Source organism: Scheffersomyces xylosifermentans (genome assembly GCF_036884685.1).
Source record: "Scheffersomyces xylosifermentans strain CBS 12540 chromosome Unknown RJT20scaffold_1, whole genome shotgun sequence".
Taxonomy (NCBI): Eukaryota; Fungi; Ascomycota; class Pichiomycetes; order Serinales; family Debaryomycetaceae; genus Scheffersomyces; species Scheffersomyces xylosifermentans.
Window position 1 is genome coordinate 1,651,193 of NW_027042939.1, and position 17,543 is coordinate 1,668,735.

General features: G+C 42.9%; 10 protein-coding genes across 10 annotated transcripts; 4 read left to right on the forward strand and 6 right to left on the reverse strand. All coding sequences in view use genetic code 12, as the record gives it.

The window, feature by feature from the left end:
• Positions 1-1,181: 1,181 nt before the first annotated feature.
• Positions 1,182-3,215, reverse strand: UPC2 (Upc2p; the record flags this gene model as incomplete). Its single annotated transcript, XM_064918124.1, has 1 exon — positions 1,182-3,215. One exon carries the CDS (start codon positions 3,213-3,215, stop codon positions 1,182-1,184), a length of 2,034 nt encoding a protein of 677 aa, XP_064777177.1.
• Positions 3,216-4,463: 1,248 nt separating this feature from the next.
• Positions 4,464-4,910, forward strand: RJT20DRAFT_132274 (uncharacterized protein; the record flags this gene model as incomplete). Its single annotated transcript, XM_064918125.1, has 1 exon — positions 4,464-4,910. One exon carries the CDS (start codon positions 4,464-4,466, stop codon positions 4,908-4,910), a length of 447 nt encoding a protein of 148 aa, XP_064777178.1.
• Positions 4,911-4,993: 83 nt separating this feature from the next.
• APS3 (Aps3p) lies at positions 4,994-6,118 on the reverse strand. The gene is made up of 3 exons (XM_064916351.1): positions 5,758-6,118; positions 5,667-5,707; positions 4,994-5,586 (listed from the first exon to the last, which is right to left on the reverse strand). Exons 2-3 carry the CDS (start codon positions 5,686-5,688, stop codon positions 5,078-5,080), a joined length of 531 nt encoding a protein of 176 aa, XP_064777179.1. The 5' UTR covers positions 5,689-5,707; positions 5,758-6,118; the 3' UTR covers positions 4,994-5,077.
• On the reverse strand, positions 5,947-6,743 carry RJT20DRAFT_12175 (uncharacterized protein). The gene has a single exon (XM_064915932.1). It carries the CDS (start codon positions 6,640-6,642, stop codon positions 6,205-6,207), a length of 438 nt encoding a protein of 145 aa, XP_064777180.1. The 5' UTR covers positions 6,643-6,743; the 3' UTR covers positions 5,947-6,204.
• RJT20DRAFT_12174 (kynureninase) lies at positions 6,744-8,376 on the forward strand. Its single transcript, XM_064915931.1, has one exon. It carries the CDS (start codon positions 6,845-6,847, stop codon positions 8,249-8,251), a length of 1,407 nt encoding a protein of 468 aa, XP_064777181.1. The 5' UTR covers positions 6,744-6,844; the 3' UTR covers positions 8,252-8,376.
• Positions 8,331-9,904, reverse strand: ENO1 (phosphopyruvate hydratase). The gene has a single exon (XM_064916342.1). The coding sequence runs from the start codon at positions 9,820-9,822 to the stop codon at positions 8,503-8,505; it is 1,320 nt and encodes a 439-aa protein (XP_064777182.1). The 5' UTR covers positions 9,823-9,904; the 3' UTR covers positions 8,331-8,502.
• A 1,902-nt stretch (positions 9,905-11,806) lies between these two features.
• On the forward strand, positions 11,807-12,478 carry EAF6 (Eaf6p; the record flags this gene model as incomplete). Its single annotated transcript, XM_064918126.1, has 1 exon — positions 11,807-12,478. One exon carries the CDS (start codon positions 11,807-11,809, stop codon positions 12,476-12,478), a length of 672 nt encoding a protein of 223 aa, XP_064777183.1.
• A 62-nt stretch (positions 12,479-12,540) lies between these two features.
• RJT20DRAFT_124303 (mitochondrial 54S ribosomal protein mL40) lies at positions 12,541-13,362 on the reverse strand. Its single transcript, XM_064916200.1, has one exon. It carries the CDS (start codon positions 13,327-13,329, stop codon positions 12,880-12,882), a length of 450 nt encoding a protein of 149 aa, XP_064777184.1. The 5' UTR covers positions 13,330-13,362; the 3' UTR covers positions 12,541-12,879.
• On the forward strand, positions 13,363-14,583 carry RJT20DRAFT_124304 (uncharacterized protein). The gene has a single exon (XM_064916201.1). The coding sequence runs from the start codon at positions 13,730-13,732 to the stop codon at positions 14,450-14,452; it is 723 nt and encodes a 240-aa protein (XP_064777185.1). The 5' UTR covers positions 13,363-13,729; the 3' UTR covers positions 14,453-14,583.
• On the reverse strand, positions 14,584-16,968 carry RJT20DRAFT_101811 (serine/threonine protein kinase; the record flags this gene model as incomplete). Its single annotated transcript, XM_064915668.1, has 2 exons — positions 14,584-16,514; positions 16,626-16,968. 2 exons carry the CDS (start codon positions 16,966-16,968, stop codon positions 14,683-14,685), a joined length of 2,175 nt encoding a protein of 724 aa, XP_064777186.1. The 3' UTR covers positions 14,584-14,682.
• Positions 16,969-17,543: the final 575 nt, after the last annotated feature.

The following is a 17,543-nucleotide window of genomic DNA, read 5'->3' on the forward strand; positions in this document are numbered from 1 at the left end:
CGGGTTTGTGCCAATGCTACGAGGCTACAACGCTACGGGGCTATAAGGCTGTTCCCCGACGGATCTCGCGTGTTTCGTGGCATGATAAGAACGGCGATGAGATCACTACCACCTCGCAAAAGGTGACGACTTCTCATGTCGGTAATTAGGTACCAAGGTAGGGCTGGAAAAAAATACCTGGAACCCGAAACCTTACTGGCCCATAACACTACAGGCACAGTACAGTGTCATTTCCAGTCGCCGTCAAAGCACAGGCTCATGCAGTAACGACAGCATCAACGTATGGCTTGCACAAACAATAATATTTATCAGACGACCACTAGAAAAAATTAACCGAAACAAACAATACAATACAACGGGAACCGAGACGTCTACTACCAGCACGCTCGCTCTGTAGTCGACAGAGAATAATATTCCAGTGCGAGAAACGGGCCAGTATGTGTGCTGCCCACAATTGTGAAATTTGCTATGTTTACGAGAATGCTGTCGTTGCTTCCTCCTTGGCACACCTCAAGCAACGGGTCGCCTACAAATCCATTAACTACCACAGGACCCAGCACCAGAGGATTGGAGTAATGGTAAATTTCACAGTATGTGCCAAATGCACACCTAAAACCACGGTATCAGAAAATTATCCTAAACGGGTAATCTGCGTTTTTGCAGGCAGGTGAAGGGCACTACCCTGACTTTTTGCATCAATCAAGAGACGGTGGAGGTAGGAGGTTACCAGAGGTGCCAGGTGGGAGAATATGATGTAATAGGGGAGATTTGAGCGTCAGAGGGGTGATGAGAGAATTGTTCGATACAGTTTTATTAATAACCAAGATCGCCACTGTGGCAATATTCTCGTTTGTCATCACCATTTAGAGTAGTTTCAAAGCCGAAGACCCTGAATTTCAAAGTTTCCTAATGCAAGATTCATCATTCCAGTAGTTATTCCTTAAGCTTCAGATGTTTCCGAGGAGATACGAACCACCCGTGACTAATTGCTCAGTTTATCGTGGGTACTAACATCTAAACTTAAATTCAGACAAGCACCAGTTTAGTGCCTATTTACGTCACATGACAGGCCAAAGCGATAAGGCAATAGTGTGATACCGTCTACTTCAAGTCTCGACATTAATTATATATTATCAGATTACTCTATGTACATTAAATAGGCTCCGGGATATTATGCCTAATTACTTCATATTCATAAACACGTTGTCTCCTTGCATAACCTCTAAGCTACTTGTTATGTCGCTTGGTAAATTATTAGTATCAATTAGCTTGTTAGCCAAGGATCCGTTTGGGTCAAATTTCGTTATCTCATCATCAATTTCATTATCAACAATAGCTGGGCCTCCTCCGAGGAAATCCAACATCATATGCATACCTCCAGCACCTCCAGCGTACTCTTCAACATCGACTGGCAACACTTGCGAGACTCCTTCCAAGAACCACACCTTGTCCTTCATTTCTGTAGTAAACGAACGCAACAATTTGTAGTATGATCTCATAATTCTCATAGCTTTGACATCTCCAGTCATTAACAACGATAAAAAGGATTTATCTAATAATGCTGGGAAGGCAAATATACGAAGAATGAAATCCGACTTGTATCTCTCTTTATGCAATTTGTTCAAGTAAGCCAATGTAACCAAGTATGGAGAGTCCACTTCTACTGGGAACAAATCAGCAATGTCAGAATCATGGCATTCCAAATCAGTAAAGTAGCGGTTGGCGTCACTTAGACTATCCTTACCCAAGTTCACTCTTTGGTTTATTATATCGCCAAGGTCACCCAAATCGACTGAGATGAACTTGTAGAATCTTGAAGCTTCCGTGAGTGGCCACACGGCAGTTAAGATAGTAGCTGCACCCTTAACATGGAAGATCCAAGCAGAAGCAGGTAATGATTTTGGAGATGTAGAAGATGGGAACGATGCATTTGCAAGGGAGTCCATGATGAGAATCAAAGCACTTGCAACCAAAGCATCTGTGTTATCAGAATTAATATCCAAGACAGCTTCACGCAATAAACGCAAAGCATCTCCTCTGTGGCAAGTTACACATTGGTCTAGTCCTTTCTCTGTTCTAGACAAGTGTGTAGCACTGAATGCTAAAATAGAGTGCATTAAGAATGGATATTCGAATGCTAACATTGGAATGTCATAATTCCAAATGTTTGTGTCCGAGATGCCAGCTCCAGTAATAGTATTAGAGACCTGAGATGTGTAGTGAAACATTAATCTCAAATCTAACATGTTTAAGGTGGAGTTAGACATAGCCGAACCTAAAGGATTTCCTGGCATCAGGGTATTGATGTTGGGTGAAATGTTAGGCAAACCACTTTCACCTGCTGCTGATTCCGCTGCTTGACCTTGTTGTGGTGTTCGACTACTTTGAGTAAAAGGAGGTGACATACCCTTAGGGGTACTATTCATGTTACTCATGTTGCCCAAGAATTGACTAGCAATACTTCCCATACCAGCAAGACCCAGCGGCATATTGGCCATAGCTCCACCATCGATCAATGAGCCCAAATTACTCAAGTCAATTGGTAACTGAGCCAAAGTAGCCAAGTTGGAGAGATTGGCCAAATTACCCAAGCTGCTGAGATCTCCTCCCAAACCACTGAGACCGTTGACCAAATGGCTGAGATTGACGTTGTTGAGATTTCCAGCATTCAAAAGTCCAGAGGTAAAACCAGCTGGGAGACCAGAGAGAGCAGCAAGGGGATTAAGCTGAGATGTTGGAAGCACCTTATCATCACTGAGATTAGGACTGGGAGTTAACGATGGGGTGGCTTGTTGTGTGACAGGCTCTGAAGTGGATTCGGAGCTTGCCATTGGGATAGGAGAAAGAGTGTGAGAGTTCAGAGTCTTACGCTTCTTAGAAGGAGGTGAAATCGGTTTCTCCTCTTTGACAGCGTAGTCGTTCTTATCGTGCTCTCCGTTGGAGTCGTTTGGATCATCGACCAAATAACCACACATCAAGTTCATATGTTTGCACTTATTACACGAGGGTCTTGTTTCATCACACTTGACTCTTCTCTTCTTACAGGTGGAACAACCATTACGAGACTTTTGATGGTACTTTCTCTTACCAGTAGAAGATCTGCTCTTCTTGGACAGATCGTCCGACAGATTGTCTCCTGAATGGTGGTTGTCCTTACCCTTGGAGTTTGCAGTTATATTGTTGAGATTCTGCTTGGGATTGTATTCCATAGTCATGGTGGTTTTTTTGTTGAAAAAAATCAGGTATCACCCTTGTTGAATAGGTTTATGTGATTAAAGCAGCGTGGCTAGTGTATCGATGGAATTGCAGAGGGAGGAGAGGCACTTTGGAGTATTTTATTGCAACCTTGTGAGGATTGGCTGTTTTGAGACGGCAAACCAGGCTAAACACCACTGATATAGTACGAAATTCGCTGGAAAGAAAGTGCTGGTCTCGGGGTCGGACTGGCTATGACACAGGGGGCGATAGGTGTTAAACGAGAGGAAGTGACTATTGCTGGATAGTCCAAGCCTTGATCTGTGATGTCTAATGTGTAATTGATTAGTGCTAACCAAAAAGAACCTCGTTTAGCTCGTATAGAAAATTTGGGATTTTCTCACAAGCAGTTGACCAAAGAGGCAGTGAGCGCGATGGAATGAGCTCAACACTGTCGAAACTAGTCAGTTGACACAGAGTATGTCCAGGACAAGAGGACTAAAACAGGGACAGAAAACTCTTTTTGTGTGCAACGCTGCAAACGCGTAGTATTGTCTGTGGGTTCCGATCGATGAACAAGGTGGCACCGAAAAAATAATAGGGGGGCACAGTTGGTTGAGAGTGAGAGAATATAGGGGGAATGGTGGAATATATCGCAGCAGCAGGGAGGATAGGGATTTATTAGGAATAAAAATTTGTGAGGGAGGGCAGGTGGAAGATGGAAATGGGTTGGTTTTTAGAGAAAGGGGAGAGACGAAAGAAACTGAAGAGTAGAAATTTTTATAGTTCCAGATAGAGAGATTTAGTTTTGACGTAGGAGAAGGTGGCAGTACTTAGGAGTTTTATTGGCGCGTCAGGGGAGGGAAGGGAAGGGGTCCTGATGATTCGTCCAGATTAGATAATTGCTATTAGTGCCTTGAATCATCCTCTCCTTATGTGTCGATGTCTAATCGCTTAGACGTTCCAAGCCGAAGCAACACACAAAAAAATAACACACAACAGAAGGTGTGGTTGGGCACATCAGCTGTGACAGAATGTCACGTGAAGAGCTTGATTAAATCACGTGATGGATAAACACTTACACGTGACCAAAATCACACGCAAAGATATGAATGATAAAGTGCACGTGATTAAATTACCAACTCCAAAACGACATCTTGACGACTTTTCATTACCTTTGGCATTAAATCTAGTGGTTGGAGGAAATACAGTGAAAGCACAACCAATAGACGGAAGTGGCGATCTTCTACTATCGTAACCAAGTAAAGATGTCGACTAAGCCGTTGTGGTATCGTTGGGCCCGTGTGTACTTTGCCGGCTCATGTATCATCGGATCTGGAGTTGTGTTATACATCTACACAACACCAACCGATGAGCAATTGATAGCCCAGTTTTCACCAGAGATCAGAGAAGAATACGAGAAAAACAGAGAGTTGAGACAAAAAGAGCAGGATGAGTTGATGAGAATAGTTCGTCAGACTTCCCAGAGTAAAGATCCTATATGGAAAACAGGACCCATCGGTTCTCCGTTCGAGAAAGAACAAAGAAATCTCGGGCAACAATTGGTGGACTACGAAGGTTTCAAGAGAATGAAGGCAGCAGAGGCACAGAAAGAAGAAATTGAAAAGGCCAACGAAGAGTTGTTGGAAGTCGTAAAGATCACATCTCTGGCCCAAAAGGGAAGCGTATGGAACCCAGTTAATTGGTTTCGCTGAAACCGCCTTGAACTCTTGTAAATATCGGCTCGTTCACCAGACTATGTCATCTTAATAATTCCTATTTATTCAGCATTTGAACAGCTTACCGTATCGAATGTTTTTATATGGTTGTATATTAGTAATGTAAATAATTAATGAAGTAATGCAATTTGTAGTTCCTAGCCTCATCTTCCACCCCAGAAGCTTCTATCTCTGGAAACCGCCAGCAAGATCGAAGCGCTGATACTACCGCCGCCGGTATTGGCATTCTTTTGACTATTAGCTTCGTCAACAGCCGCCACTATCCTGCTGATATTTGTGTCTATGACCATGCCGCCTTGGATGATTTCTTCCAAAACCGTTTGTAATACTTGCCATCCAAATACCAAGTCCAATTCACAGACGTTGGTGAAGCACTTGTCGAGACATTCTACAAACACCTGGATAAGATCAAGAATTCCCAATTCCGATTCTTGGTCGTCAACCACAAACACAAAGTATAATGTGGCGTAGTGTCTGTAGATGACCATGATATCGTCCAAGTCTTCCAACAAGGATGGAGGGGTAATAAACGAGCATTCTTGTGACGTTCTAACCGATATTAATTGGTAAACTTGTTGTACAAGTAATCTTTGTGTGGGTATATCTACTGGCGTGTAGAACTTCATCAATCTGGGCAAGCCGTCATTGTTGACTAGAGACCTAGGTTAGTAATGGGGTTCTTGTGGGTCTAGCCTAATAAGCATAATATAGTTATTTCTTCCTTTAACTTACATATTAAAACTGAATGAATCATGGGTGATATGCTATTGTTACTGTGATTTGTGAGTGAATGTCAGTTGTTGTAAATTAATATGAATCTTACAGTCTAACGTCAAATTCTTATGATGATTAGTATATTATTCGTCCCTAGTTTTCCTTGTTCTTCTTCCTGCTTATTGTAATGGTTGTATATATCGAATTCGACTTATCAAATTATGAAATCTACTTATCAACCATAAAGAAAACAAGTAACTGATTTTTATCAACTCTTGTAATGACAGACATTTTGGTGTCAGAATCTTCGGACATTTTCGAGCTCGGTTTTTGTCTGCACTGTACAGTTGCAAAATTATGTAATGGGGAGTTGGTAGCAGAGGGCTTTTGTGATGGGCTGTGAACGGGGGTAGAAAGAGATAGGGATAGAGAAAGAGATAGAGATGTGATGCTAAGTATGAGATGGTAAGTAGGTGATGGTAAGATGTGATGTCACATATTTATTCAGATTTAATGATGGCATATTGTGTTGAAATTGTATTTTTGTGTGGACATTTTATGTAAGGTGATGTAGGAGATAAAAGTACAGAGCTATTGTTGAAGTGTATATATAAAGTATGTAGTGGTATTTCATATTTCTATTAGACCTCTCATACAAAATCATGGCAATGGCCATAGTTAAATGAAAATACCCATAATTAAGGGGAAATACCCATTTGTAAATGGAAATTAGAGAAGGAGCAACTCCCATAGTTAAGGATTCCTCCCCATAGTTAGGCACATCATCAGACAGAGAGTGTACAGCACCACAAGGCCAGAGACCACAAGGCCAGAGACCACAGGGCCAGAGACCACAGGCCCATTCTTTTCCCATTCGCGCCATGAAAACCAACTTTCCAAGTAAATAGGCCACTTCTAGCATCCTTACACCATACAATTCCTTAATCTCGTTGCCATTTTCCACTCCAACTGAGCCAAACACGCATTCTTTCATACCCACTCTATCTCTCTCTCTCTCTCATCCTTCCCAAGCGCATACAAATTCGCATTTATTCGCATTTGTCATAGTAAATTTATGGGTGAAAAAAAAGACTCACACTCACACCGATTGAATAGATAATACGATTGATTGACAGGTGCTATTTCTTTAGAGGAATTGCTTTGCTCAGACATAAGTACTAATACTCGCTACCGTCATGCCGTTGGAAAAAGCAAAGGAATTGGACAAGAAGTTCCCTGTCTACAAGGAAGAATTCGCCATTCCAACCTTCAAATCGCTTGGGATCAAAAGTGAAAAATTCCCTGAAGACACGGAGTCGATCTATCTTTGTGGAAATTCACTCGGGTTGATGCCAAAGCTGACTAAGGCCGCTATTAACGACGAGCTCAGCGCATGGGTTGAAAGAGGAGTCGAGGCTCACTTCAACCATCCGGGCCAGAATGAAGGAAAGACACCTTGGGTTGATATTGACTTACCTTTGGTTCCTCTAGTAGCACCAATAGTGGGAGCTAAGGAGAACGAAGTTGCAGTTATGGGTACATTGACCAGCAATTTGAATGCTTTGTTGATAAACTTCTACAAGCCAAGGGGAAGAAGAACGAAGATTTTGTTTGAAAAGCAAGCGTTCCCTTCAGACTACTATGCATTTGTAAATTTGGTAAAGTTCCATGGATTCGATGAGAGTCACTTGATTCAGTTGAAAGTCCAACCGGGACATACGTACTTGACAACAGAACAGATAAAGAAGGCCATTGACGATAACATTGACGATTTGGCCCTTGTGTGCTTTCCTGGAATTCAATATTATACTGGACAATTCTTCAAGATAGAGGAGATTACCAACTACGTTAAGGAGAAGAGTAAGAACGAGATCACAGTAGGCTGGGACTTGGCACATGCTGCCGGAAATGTTCCATTGAAATTGCATGACTGGAACGTAGACTTTGCAGCCTGGTGTTCTTACAAGTACTTAAACTCAGGTCCTGGAGGTATTGCAGGAATATATGTTCACGAACAATATACGAAGAACAACTCAAAGGGGAATTTCACACCAAGATTAGCTGGTTGGTGGGGAAACAATGCTGCTGACAGATTCAAGATGTTGGAAGAGTTTGATCCAATCAACTCGGCATTATCTTATAGGCAGTCGAACCCATCTGTTATTGATGTGGTGGCTGTCAAATCGTCTTTAGAGTTGTTCCAGAAAGTTGGTGGGGTGCAGAAGTTGAGAGAGAAGAGTATTGCATTGACTCAATTCTTACAGGATTTGTTACAATCTTCGAAATATAACATAAAACAAGAAGCTGGGGATGACGAGCCATTGGAGCATAAAATAGGCTTCAAGATCTTAACACCTTTGAATCCAGAGGAAAGAGGAGCTCAATTATCGGTGATATTCAAACCACATTATGTCAATAAGAGTGATAACATCATGGAGAAAGTGTTTGACTACTTACATGAACATGCCATCATTTGTGACGAGAGAAGACCAGATGTCATTAGATTTGCACCTTTGCCATTGTATAACTCTTTCGAAGAAACCTACTACGCTGCAACAAGGTTATTCGAGGCATTGGACAAGATTGCCAGCGGTGAAGTCTGAAATGATATATTGTACATAGACTAATAAGATTCTTATAAATAAATTAAAGCACGAACCATGACACGAAAGAACTCCAACATGTAGAAGAAACATCGACTCTCGAAAAAGTGAACATCCACACTTTGACGACTGAAAATCTACGCTACTACAACCATACAACCATATTAAATATCTCAAATATTCATTACGTGTCTATGTAGATACCCAGACCTCATTTTTTTTGGCACTAAGTGTTAAGAATAGTAACTTACTTACAAGGTAGAGGCAATTTGGAAGTTCTTTCCGGCGTAGACGGCCTTGTCACCCAATTCCTCCTCGATTCTCAAGATTTGGTTCAACTTGGCCAATCTCTCGGATCTGGCTGGAGCACCAGTCTTGATTTGACCAGCTCTCAAACCGACAGCAATGTCAGCAATGGTGGTGTCTTCAGTCTCACCAGATCTGTGGGAAACCATAACACCCCAACCGGCAGCGTAAGAGTCCTTGGCAGCCTTGATAGACTCAGTCAAAGAACCGATTTGGTTGACCTTCAACAACAAAGCGTTGGCAGCCTTCTTCTCAATGGCGGTCTTGATTCTGATTGGGTTGGTGACAGTTAAGTCATCACCGACAATTTGGATCTTGTCACCAACCTTGGAGTAGAAGTGAACCCAAGCGTCCCAGTCATCCTCGGCGAATGGGTCCTCAATGGAGACAATTGGGTAGGTGTTAATCAATTCCTCGTACAAGGAAGCCAATTGTTCACCAGTCAACCACTTGGCTGGGTCAGACTTAGGGTTCTTGAAGTCCAAGTCGTACTTCTCGTCGTGGTAGAACTCGGACGAAGCAACATCCAATGCAATACCAACTTTACCGGTGTAACCAGCTTGGGCAATGGCGTCAGTGATCAAGTCAAGGGCCTCCTTTGGAGATCCGATATCTGGAGCAACACCACCCTCGTCACCGACGTTACCGGCGGATTGACCGTACTTCTTCTTGGTGATAGACTTCAAGTTGTGGTAAACTTCGGAACCGATTCTCAAGGCTTCGGAGAAGGTTGGGGCGTCAGTTGGGACAATCATGAACTCCTGGAAGGCCAAAGCACCACCAGCGTGGGAACCACCGTTCAAGACGTTTTGGAAAGGAACTGGCAAGACGAATGGGTCTTGCTTAGCACCAGAGATGTCGGCCAAGTGCTTGTACAATGGCACGTTCTTCTCAGCGGCACCAGCCTTAGCAGCAGCCAAAGACACACCCAAGATGGCGTTAGCACCCAACTTGGACTTGTTTGGAGTACCGTCCAAGGAGTTCAAGAAGGCGTCGACAGCCTCTTGGTCCTTGACATCGATGTTAGCCTTGATGAAAGCTGGGGCGATGATGGTGTTGACGTTCTCAACGGCCTTGAGGACACCCTTACCCAACCACTTGGACTTGTCACCGTCTCTCAATTCGAGGGCCTCGTGGATACCGGTGGAGGCACCAGATGGGACGATGGCTCTGAAAAGACCCTTTTCGGTGTGTAAGTCGACTTCGACGGTTGGGTTACCACGAGAGTCGTAGACGTAACGAGCAAATACTTTGGAGACAGCCATGATGTGAATGTGTGTGTGTGTAATTGAACAGATAGAACCTCAATTGCAGCTACAGAAGAAATAAGAGAACAAGAAAAACTCCTCCTCCGAGCACAATGGTAATGAGGAAATCAGGGAGTCTTTATATTAACGAGACGTCGACTGAAAATTGAGAACTGTGGGCATCAGCAAATCAACCACTGCCTGTGAGGTACCAGAGACATTTTGTGTGGACCACACCATTCCGATGTGCCGACCGGTGAGTGAGTGTATGAGAGGGAGGGAGTGGGTGAGTGAGTAACACCAGCAAGTGTAACAGGAAGGAGTGAGGGAAAGAGAACGGGAGAAGACGACGGACGGTAGGGAGAGTGCATAATGGCCATCACCAGATCAGGTTGAAGGTGGAACAGGTGGGTGTCATTATAGCGAGATGGAGTGGGAAGGTGCAGAGGATGCAATTGGGGGTGTGAGAAGGGCACGAGAAGGCACGAGAAGGCACGAGAGGTGAAAAATTGGGTATTATCATGGTTGATCATGGTTTGGCATGGTTTGTGAACATGGTTTGTGTGTTCATTACATGGGGTATGATTATAGAGGAAGAGAGGCAGATGGAGAAAGACATGGTGGAATTGTGAATGGAAATGTGCTTTGGTGTTTTTCTTTTTGTACATATATGGTGTTGGTTAGTTATTTAGGGTAGAAAAGTAAGTATAACAAGAGTGAATATGCTAAAATTGAACGTCTCTTCTGTTATTGGGATTCCCTCACTACAACTCCCACTACTTAATAAAAGCCTATGCGATTCAATGGGGCCCAAATGGAAACCCATGGAATATGTATTGCACCATGTAATGGCTGCAATGCCCAAAAAACCTGGTTTTGCCGGCACCGTTGTGTATCACAGGCTTTCGGGCCTGGCTTGCTGTCTGGTGTTCCTGGTTGGTACCTGGAATATCTGGAGGAATCTGAGTTTCGTGATGGTGGTGTGGTGTCCGGAGATGTCGTGTTTTCTAGTCATTTCCACCGGGGTTCCCACTGCTACATCTTACATCCTCAAACCCATTTCACAGACCGTGGCCTTTACATCCTGCTACAGTGGCTGGCCTAGAATTGTGTCAATTGCGATGAGATGAGGTGTCAATTGATCCAGTTATTTTTCAGTATCACCACCAATCCTTCAATGGGAGGGGAGCCCTTAACTTGTACGACATGGAAGAATGGGGTTTCATAAATCCCTGGCGCATTGATATTGAAAATGGGGGGGGGGGGGAATGTATTGCCAACCATTACGAATTCTCCGCTTTCTCTAGTAAAAACCCCTAATAACACTGCCCGTAGTACCACATCATAACCTCTGTGCTTCCAACCAAACATCACGTCTTACCCTCTGATCGGTGTTCCTGCCTATGGACATGTTTGCTTTGGTGAGAATTATTCTTTCGGACTCGGAGTTCTTCACCCACAGTTATTAGTCGTGTCCAGCCGACAAATATGCTGTACGATATTTTGTAGTTGTGCTGTACTCTGCTGTGGTTTCCTGGGTTATGTGTAGAGTAACTTGTAGAGTCATCGAGTGTATCGAATCTTACTATGATGGAGCAATTGACTACTCATATCTTAGAGTCACAAGCACTTTCGGGCATTTAGACCTGGTTTGAGTCTGCCTCCGATCCCCGGGTCGTTCCGGAAAATCCATATTGTCCGTGGTTCTTGTCTTCTCGGGCTGATCGTGTGTGTCTGTGCTTCTTTCACCTTTGAGCCTGACGGACCCTCGGAAGTTTTCTCCGGGCCACGGTTTTCATATGATTTGGCATTGCGTATGCTTATGTAATTAATAGACACTAATCCAGATTATGCGACACGAAAAAACAAATCTTCATATTCCAACCTTACAGTGGAGAAATATCATTATTTGACTACTCTTATCATAAGTAACGCTTCCTGTAGTATTCTTCTTGAGACAAGGCTCAACCTGCTGAACAGTGGAATATACAGGGTTAATATAATGACGAGCAAAGACGTTAAAACTCATCTGGTTAGGCCGACTACTGGCTCACCAAAGAGTAGACCACCACCTTCAGCATCACCAACGAGTACGATACCTTCAACAGCGAATACTGTCTCATCTTCAACTGGAACAGCATCCGCAGGCGGTGCTACGTCCAATATAGATAAGTATACAGAGCTAAAAAATCAGCTTACAAGCCAAATTTTAAGAAAACAAGAGCTCACAGCGAAGTTGAACGCCCTTGAAGACTCTATATACGAGAAAGAGAACGAATACTTCAACGATAGCACTTATGGAAGTATTGTAAAAGGATTCGAGAACTTCTCCAAGACTGGTGGTGGTGGATCCAACAAAAAGAGAATTCAGTATACTGATGAAGATCATATTTTCAGTTTGAGTTCTGTAAACTACATTAAGACGCTTATGAAACGACAGGGACAATTGAATGGCACAAATGGCACTGCTGGCCCCGGAGGAGGTTCTGGATCTGGAGGTCCAAGTAATGCTAAGGATGATTTGGATGACTATGAAGATTCTGTCGAGCCTGGAGCATCGGTTTCAAGCATTAACAACAGAGTGAGTTCCACTGGTTTGATAAGCGACAGGGAGGGTTCCAGTAATCTGAGCACACCAAGCAGAAAGAGGAAAGCCCGTAATCTCGATGACTAGAAGCAGGGGCCATTGTACTATAGTATAGAAAGTTAATGTGTATGATTAATGTATTTTGCATGAGAATAAGAATTCACTAGGTATTTACTTCTTATATTAATGTTTTTCGTAATTATATAAGTTAAACAAGAGAATTGATTACCTCTTCTTATTGAGTTGTATTACTTCGATCTCAGTAGAGGCTTAAATAATGGCGAATTATGTATTAGACATCTTATATCTAATGTATATGTACAGGGATTCCTCTGGTCAAGGACTAAATCCTAGCACCAGTAGACTATTTATGAACTGAAGTTTATGACCATGAATATAGTAAAATTCATGACGATAGGGCTTTACCTTGAATCGTTTGCCCTTGTGCTTTATGACGATTAATGCGATATATGTACGATTATCGCAGTTTACTTGGTCTCTTTCTTAGGAGAGTAGTTGTACACCCATGGCTGAGTAGGTGGGAAATCCGTAGGCACTCTCATTTCCAATGGGAATCTCTTACCCTCTTCCTTGGCGTTGGCCAACTCGAAAAGTTTTGGAGATGTCTGCTTCAAGTCTTCCATGGCATTATAGATACTCTTGTATTGTTTTTTTAACTGGTTGTGTCTGCGTTGTTCTTCTCTTCTTTTGAACATTTTCCAGGCATTTACGATAGTTCTGTGTTTTATCAAGTCTTCATTGCATAAGTTCAATAATTTGGGCTGCTTTCTACTGGCAGACAATGCAGATAATTGGTTCACCACCTTCTTGGTTGATGCGGATTGGGTAGATTGTCTCTTTCCACGGACAAAAGTCTTGAGCACAACGGATCCCGAGGGGAATCCGCTTATTGTGGATGGTCTGAACGGGTTGAACATGTGTGTTATTGGTCTCCAAATACCGTTTAAATACTGCTTTCAACCACCATTAAAACCACTGATTTATTCATCCAAAACTGAAAAATTTTGTTTCCCAATTTGGACGGCTAATCACGTTACCTAAAGTCACATGACTTAGAAATCTGGTTTTGTTCTTTTCTTTTGTCGACTCTCTTGTCTCTTTTTTTGTGATTGTCGTCACTTCCTCATCCTTCTTCTTTTTTGTTCTGCTTGTCCATGTCTTCCACGTGACCATAATTTCATCTCCCATTACATCATTTTATTTCATAGGCATTGCCCCAAGAGAAATGGGTCAGAGTTTTTAATTGCTGATAACTAGTTTTTTTTATCTCAGTCCAAAGACAAATTCCCTGGGCCATACTATCCATAGAACTTAAGAATGTCCGAGAAAAGCACGTACAATTCGGGCTCTTCAGCTAAGGCCAATGAAGCCCAGCACTACAGACAGTCGCACCATAATAATTACCAGGATCCTGCTCCCCCACCACCATACTCAGAACAAGCACATGGAGGCAACGGACCACCACCAGGACCACCACCACAACAGCACCAACAAAACACACAGCCGGAGTATAACCAATTTAACCAACAGGGTTACTCCAATAAACCCCAAGGATACTCCGATAGCCCCCAGGGGTACTCCGACTACCAAGGGTATCCCCCACAAGGGTTGCCGCAGAATAATTCGCAGCAACAAGGTTGGACACTGAGCGGAGGGTGGTTGCAAAACTCACAGCAAGGGTATTCGCCATTGCCACCACAAGGTCCTCAAGGTTACGGGCAATACGGACAAGGATACGCCGATCAAAATTACCCACAGCAAGGCTCGTCACAAGCTTACGACAACCCTAATGTGTATAAAGTTAAGCCTAATATCGTGAATATGACTTTGGCAAGCCCCGACCAACTCCATCCTTCTTACCAGCAGTACTTGAAGAGAGACGAGGAGCGTATTCAACAAGGTAACATCCCATTGGGCCGCGAAAACTTCAAGCATGGTGCTCCCTTGGAGCCAGGGAGAGTCAGCACGAAAACCAAGACAGGAGGGAAAACATTCCCAGGCAGAAGTGGAGCTACCTACAATGATGCAGCTAATAGATAGATTCAATAAGGATCTTAGTGGTGGTTTAACTCTAACCAAACTCAGAAATGAACGAAATATCAACTAATTTACTAATTTTTAAGTTTTCTTATTCAACGGGGTTTATATATAATGCTATATTGAATACATCAATACGAGATTGCTATGACTATGTAGAACTGAACTAATGTACTTAAATGTAATGTCTATATAGACAACTTGGCTGAGGTAGCTAACATGTAATATGTCCTTTAAAAGGCGCTATCTCCATTGTATGTCCATCCTCCAAACTGTTTCTGGACACTCTCAGACAAGAAATCGTCAACTACTGAGTCCTGAGGCTTCTCATTAGTAAACTCCAGATCAAAGTTTGAAGTGTCTAGTAAATTCTCCACATTGGGCTTGAATGGAGGTAAGTAACTCTTGTTGAGTAATTTGTTCCAGTCAATATCCTTGAAAAAGGAGTGACTCTTAATCTCCAGTGCTTCGTCCAATCTGAACTTAGGGTCTTTCTGCAACAATTTAGTCAATAAATCTTGTGCGTCGGTACCTTCCAAGAATGATGGGAAGCGCAATGGGTTCTGTAAGATTTTTCTGTACATGGTAGGAACATCGTCATCGTAGAATGGTGGCAAACCAGTTAACATTTCATACAATAATGTACCCAAAGTCCACCAATCTACACTTCTGGTGTAACCATGGTTCAATAACAACTCAGGAGCCAAATATTCATTGGTACCACAGAAAGTATTGGTCTTGTCTTCGTTACTCATGTTCAACTTGCATAAACCGAAATCACACAATGCAATATGACCCTGGTAATCCAACAAGATGTTTTCGGCCTTCAAGTCTCTATAGATGACGTTTAAATCATGTAAACTCTCCAATGCTGTTAGCAATTCGGCGATATAGAACCTGGATCTGTCCATCGAGAATTTACCTTCCCTTTGCAAATGCCAGAACAACTCACCTCCGTTTATGAATGACAAGACGAGATATAACTTCTCAGGACTCTGAAACGAGAACTTAAGAGGCACAATGAACGGGTTATTGATTCTTGCTAAAACAGTTCTCTCTGCAAGAGTGTGTGTTACTTCCATTCTGGACACAATATGCTGCTTTCTTAATGTCTTCAATGCATAGATCTGTTTGGTATCCTTCTTCACAACTTGCATAACCTTACCAAAGGATCCCTTTCCAATAACCTTCAACAAGTCAAAATCATCGATGGAGAGATGAGTTTTCGTCAAAGGCTTAAATTCAATGGTAAGCATTATTTCACCCATTTCCTTGGAAATAAGATCACTCACTTTCTCCAAGTTGTAATTGGTGAATTTCAAGTACTCATGGTTCATTAAACGGATAGACTTCGTGTGATATTTCAAGTTTAACGGCAATTTAATCGTACCTATAAGTAAATCTCCGATGTTCGCTGGTGTGGAAGAATTGGCATTGTTAGTGAATAAGTGCTTTTTGGATACTTTTTCAGACTCAGGAATAAGCATGTTAGGTAAACGAATAAAGAGGTTCAAATTAAGGAAGTTCGAACCTGTTTCAGACGTGGATGTGCTATTTTGTGGATTATGAATTGAAGAGTTCGTTGATGCATTTGGAGAGTTCGAAGGAGTTGATTTCTTCGTTACATCAAAGGAGACGACTTGGTTCCATGTGGATTGGTTGACTGTACCCTTTTGGGGCTCAATGACTAAGACGTTATTGTCGAATTCAATAGTCAAGTACAACAAGGACTTCACTAAATTCTCGGTGCTGGGTATTGTGATGATCGAGGGCAAGAAATTGGTGGCTATGGACCCGGGTAAGAAGTCATGAGTCAGCAAGTTTCCGGTTAACTTTTCGTTCGAACCAGAAGTTTCATCCTTGGAGTCGTTGTACTCTAATGCATTTAAGTTTTTGAGAAGTTGTTGGGAGATGCTGTCATTATTGGAGTTGACGGCCAACGCGTGCAAGATCTGCTTGTTATTGTTTATTTTGATGGGTAACTCGAGGTTGTTTGAGTTGTATATTTTCACAGTTAATAGTCCAGGGTTGGAGGTCGCCGTGGTGTTGGGTTCGGAAAGTGAGTCTGACACCGCTGACAGCTCGGTAATGTTGGTACTTGCAGTTCCAGCAGCCGAGGAGCCATCTGATGGTTTTCTTGTGCTAGTAGTGCTGTTATTGGAAGTAGTGGCCAAACTTGTGGACGATGGCTGAGTGTTAATGGTTGGAGCATTCAAGTGGTTGTCCTTATCGTCGAAGTCTTTAGCCAGAGAATCGTTCCCGTTGGCTACTAGGGTGCTATTGTTGGTGGTGGTGCTGTTTCCATTGCTATTACTCACCGAGAGCTTCAGCACGCTGTCGGTCAAGTTATTGACCGAGATGGTTCTTCTCGACTCCACTGAGTTACGGGGCGACGAATCGCTGGGGATGGAGAGTTCTGGCGAGTCTCCGTCCCGCTCGGAATTCGTGCCGTTAAGCGACGACGACAGCGAGGTAGGGTGTGAGGATCCGAACTTGAACTTATTCTTGAACCGTAACATGTTGTCTATGCGTTGTGGGTGTTATGGAATGGTTAGGAAAAGGGGTAATGATAAATCAAATCAAATGTACCGCTAAAGAAATTACCGTGAGGAATGAAATGTTCGCGGAGAGGATGGTGCGAAAGGAACTATTTTTAGGGAGAACTGTGGACCTAGCGTGAGGTCGGCGGTGGGAGGTACTGGGGTGACTGTTTGGAGTGTCTGAGTAGGATATGGATAGAAGGAGGAGGGTTGAGCCGGTGGAATTCGTTGAATTTCGGTGATGAGGTCCGTTCGATGCGGAGGTATGATGTCAGAGATTTGGGAAAGAAGATAACGCAGTGGGTATGAGTTCACTGGGGCTGTCTGTTGTTATGGTTGTTGTTATATATATGCCTTTAGTACCGTGGGAGCATTACAGTAACGGCGGTAAGAGTGTAGACAGAAAAAAAAACTTCCGAAAGCGTGTGATGAAACGACGAAAAAAGAAATTTCCACGGCAACACAGGGACGGTCGCAGTAAAGAAGACCGTAAAATTAGAGACAGCCGACGGAGACAGCTACAATTTAGGGACATATTAGGGACATATTAGCAT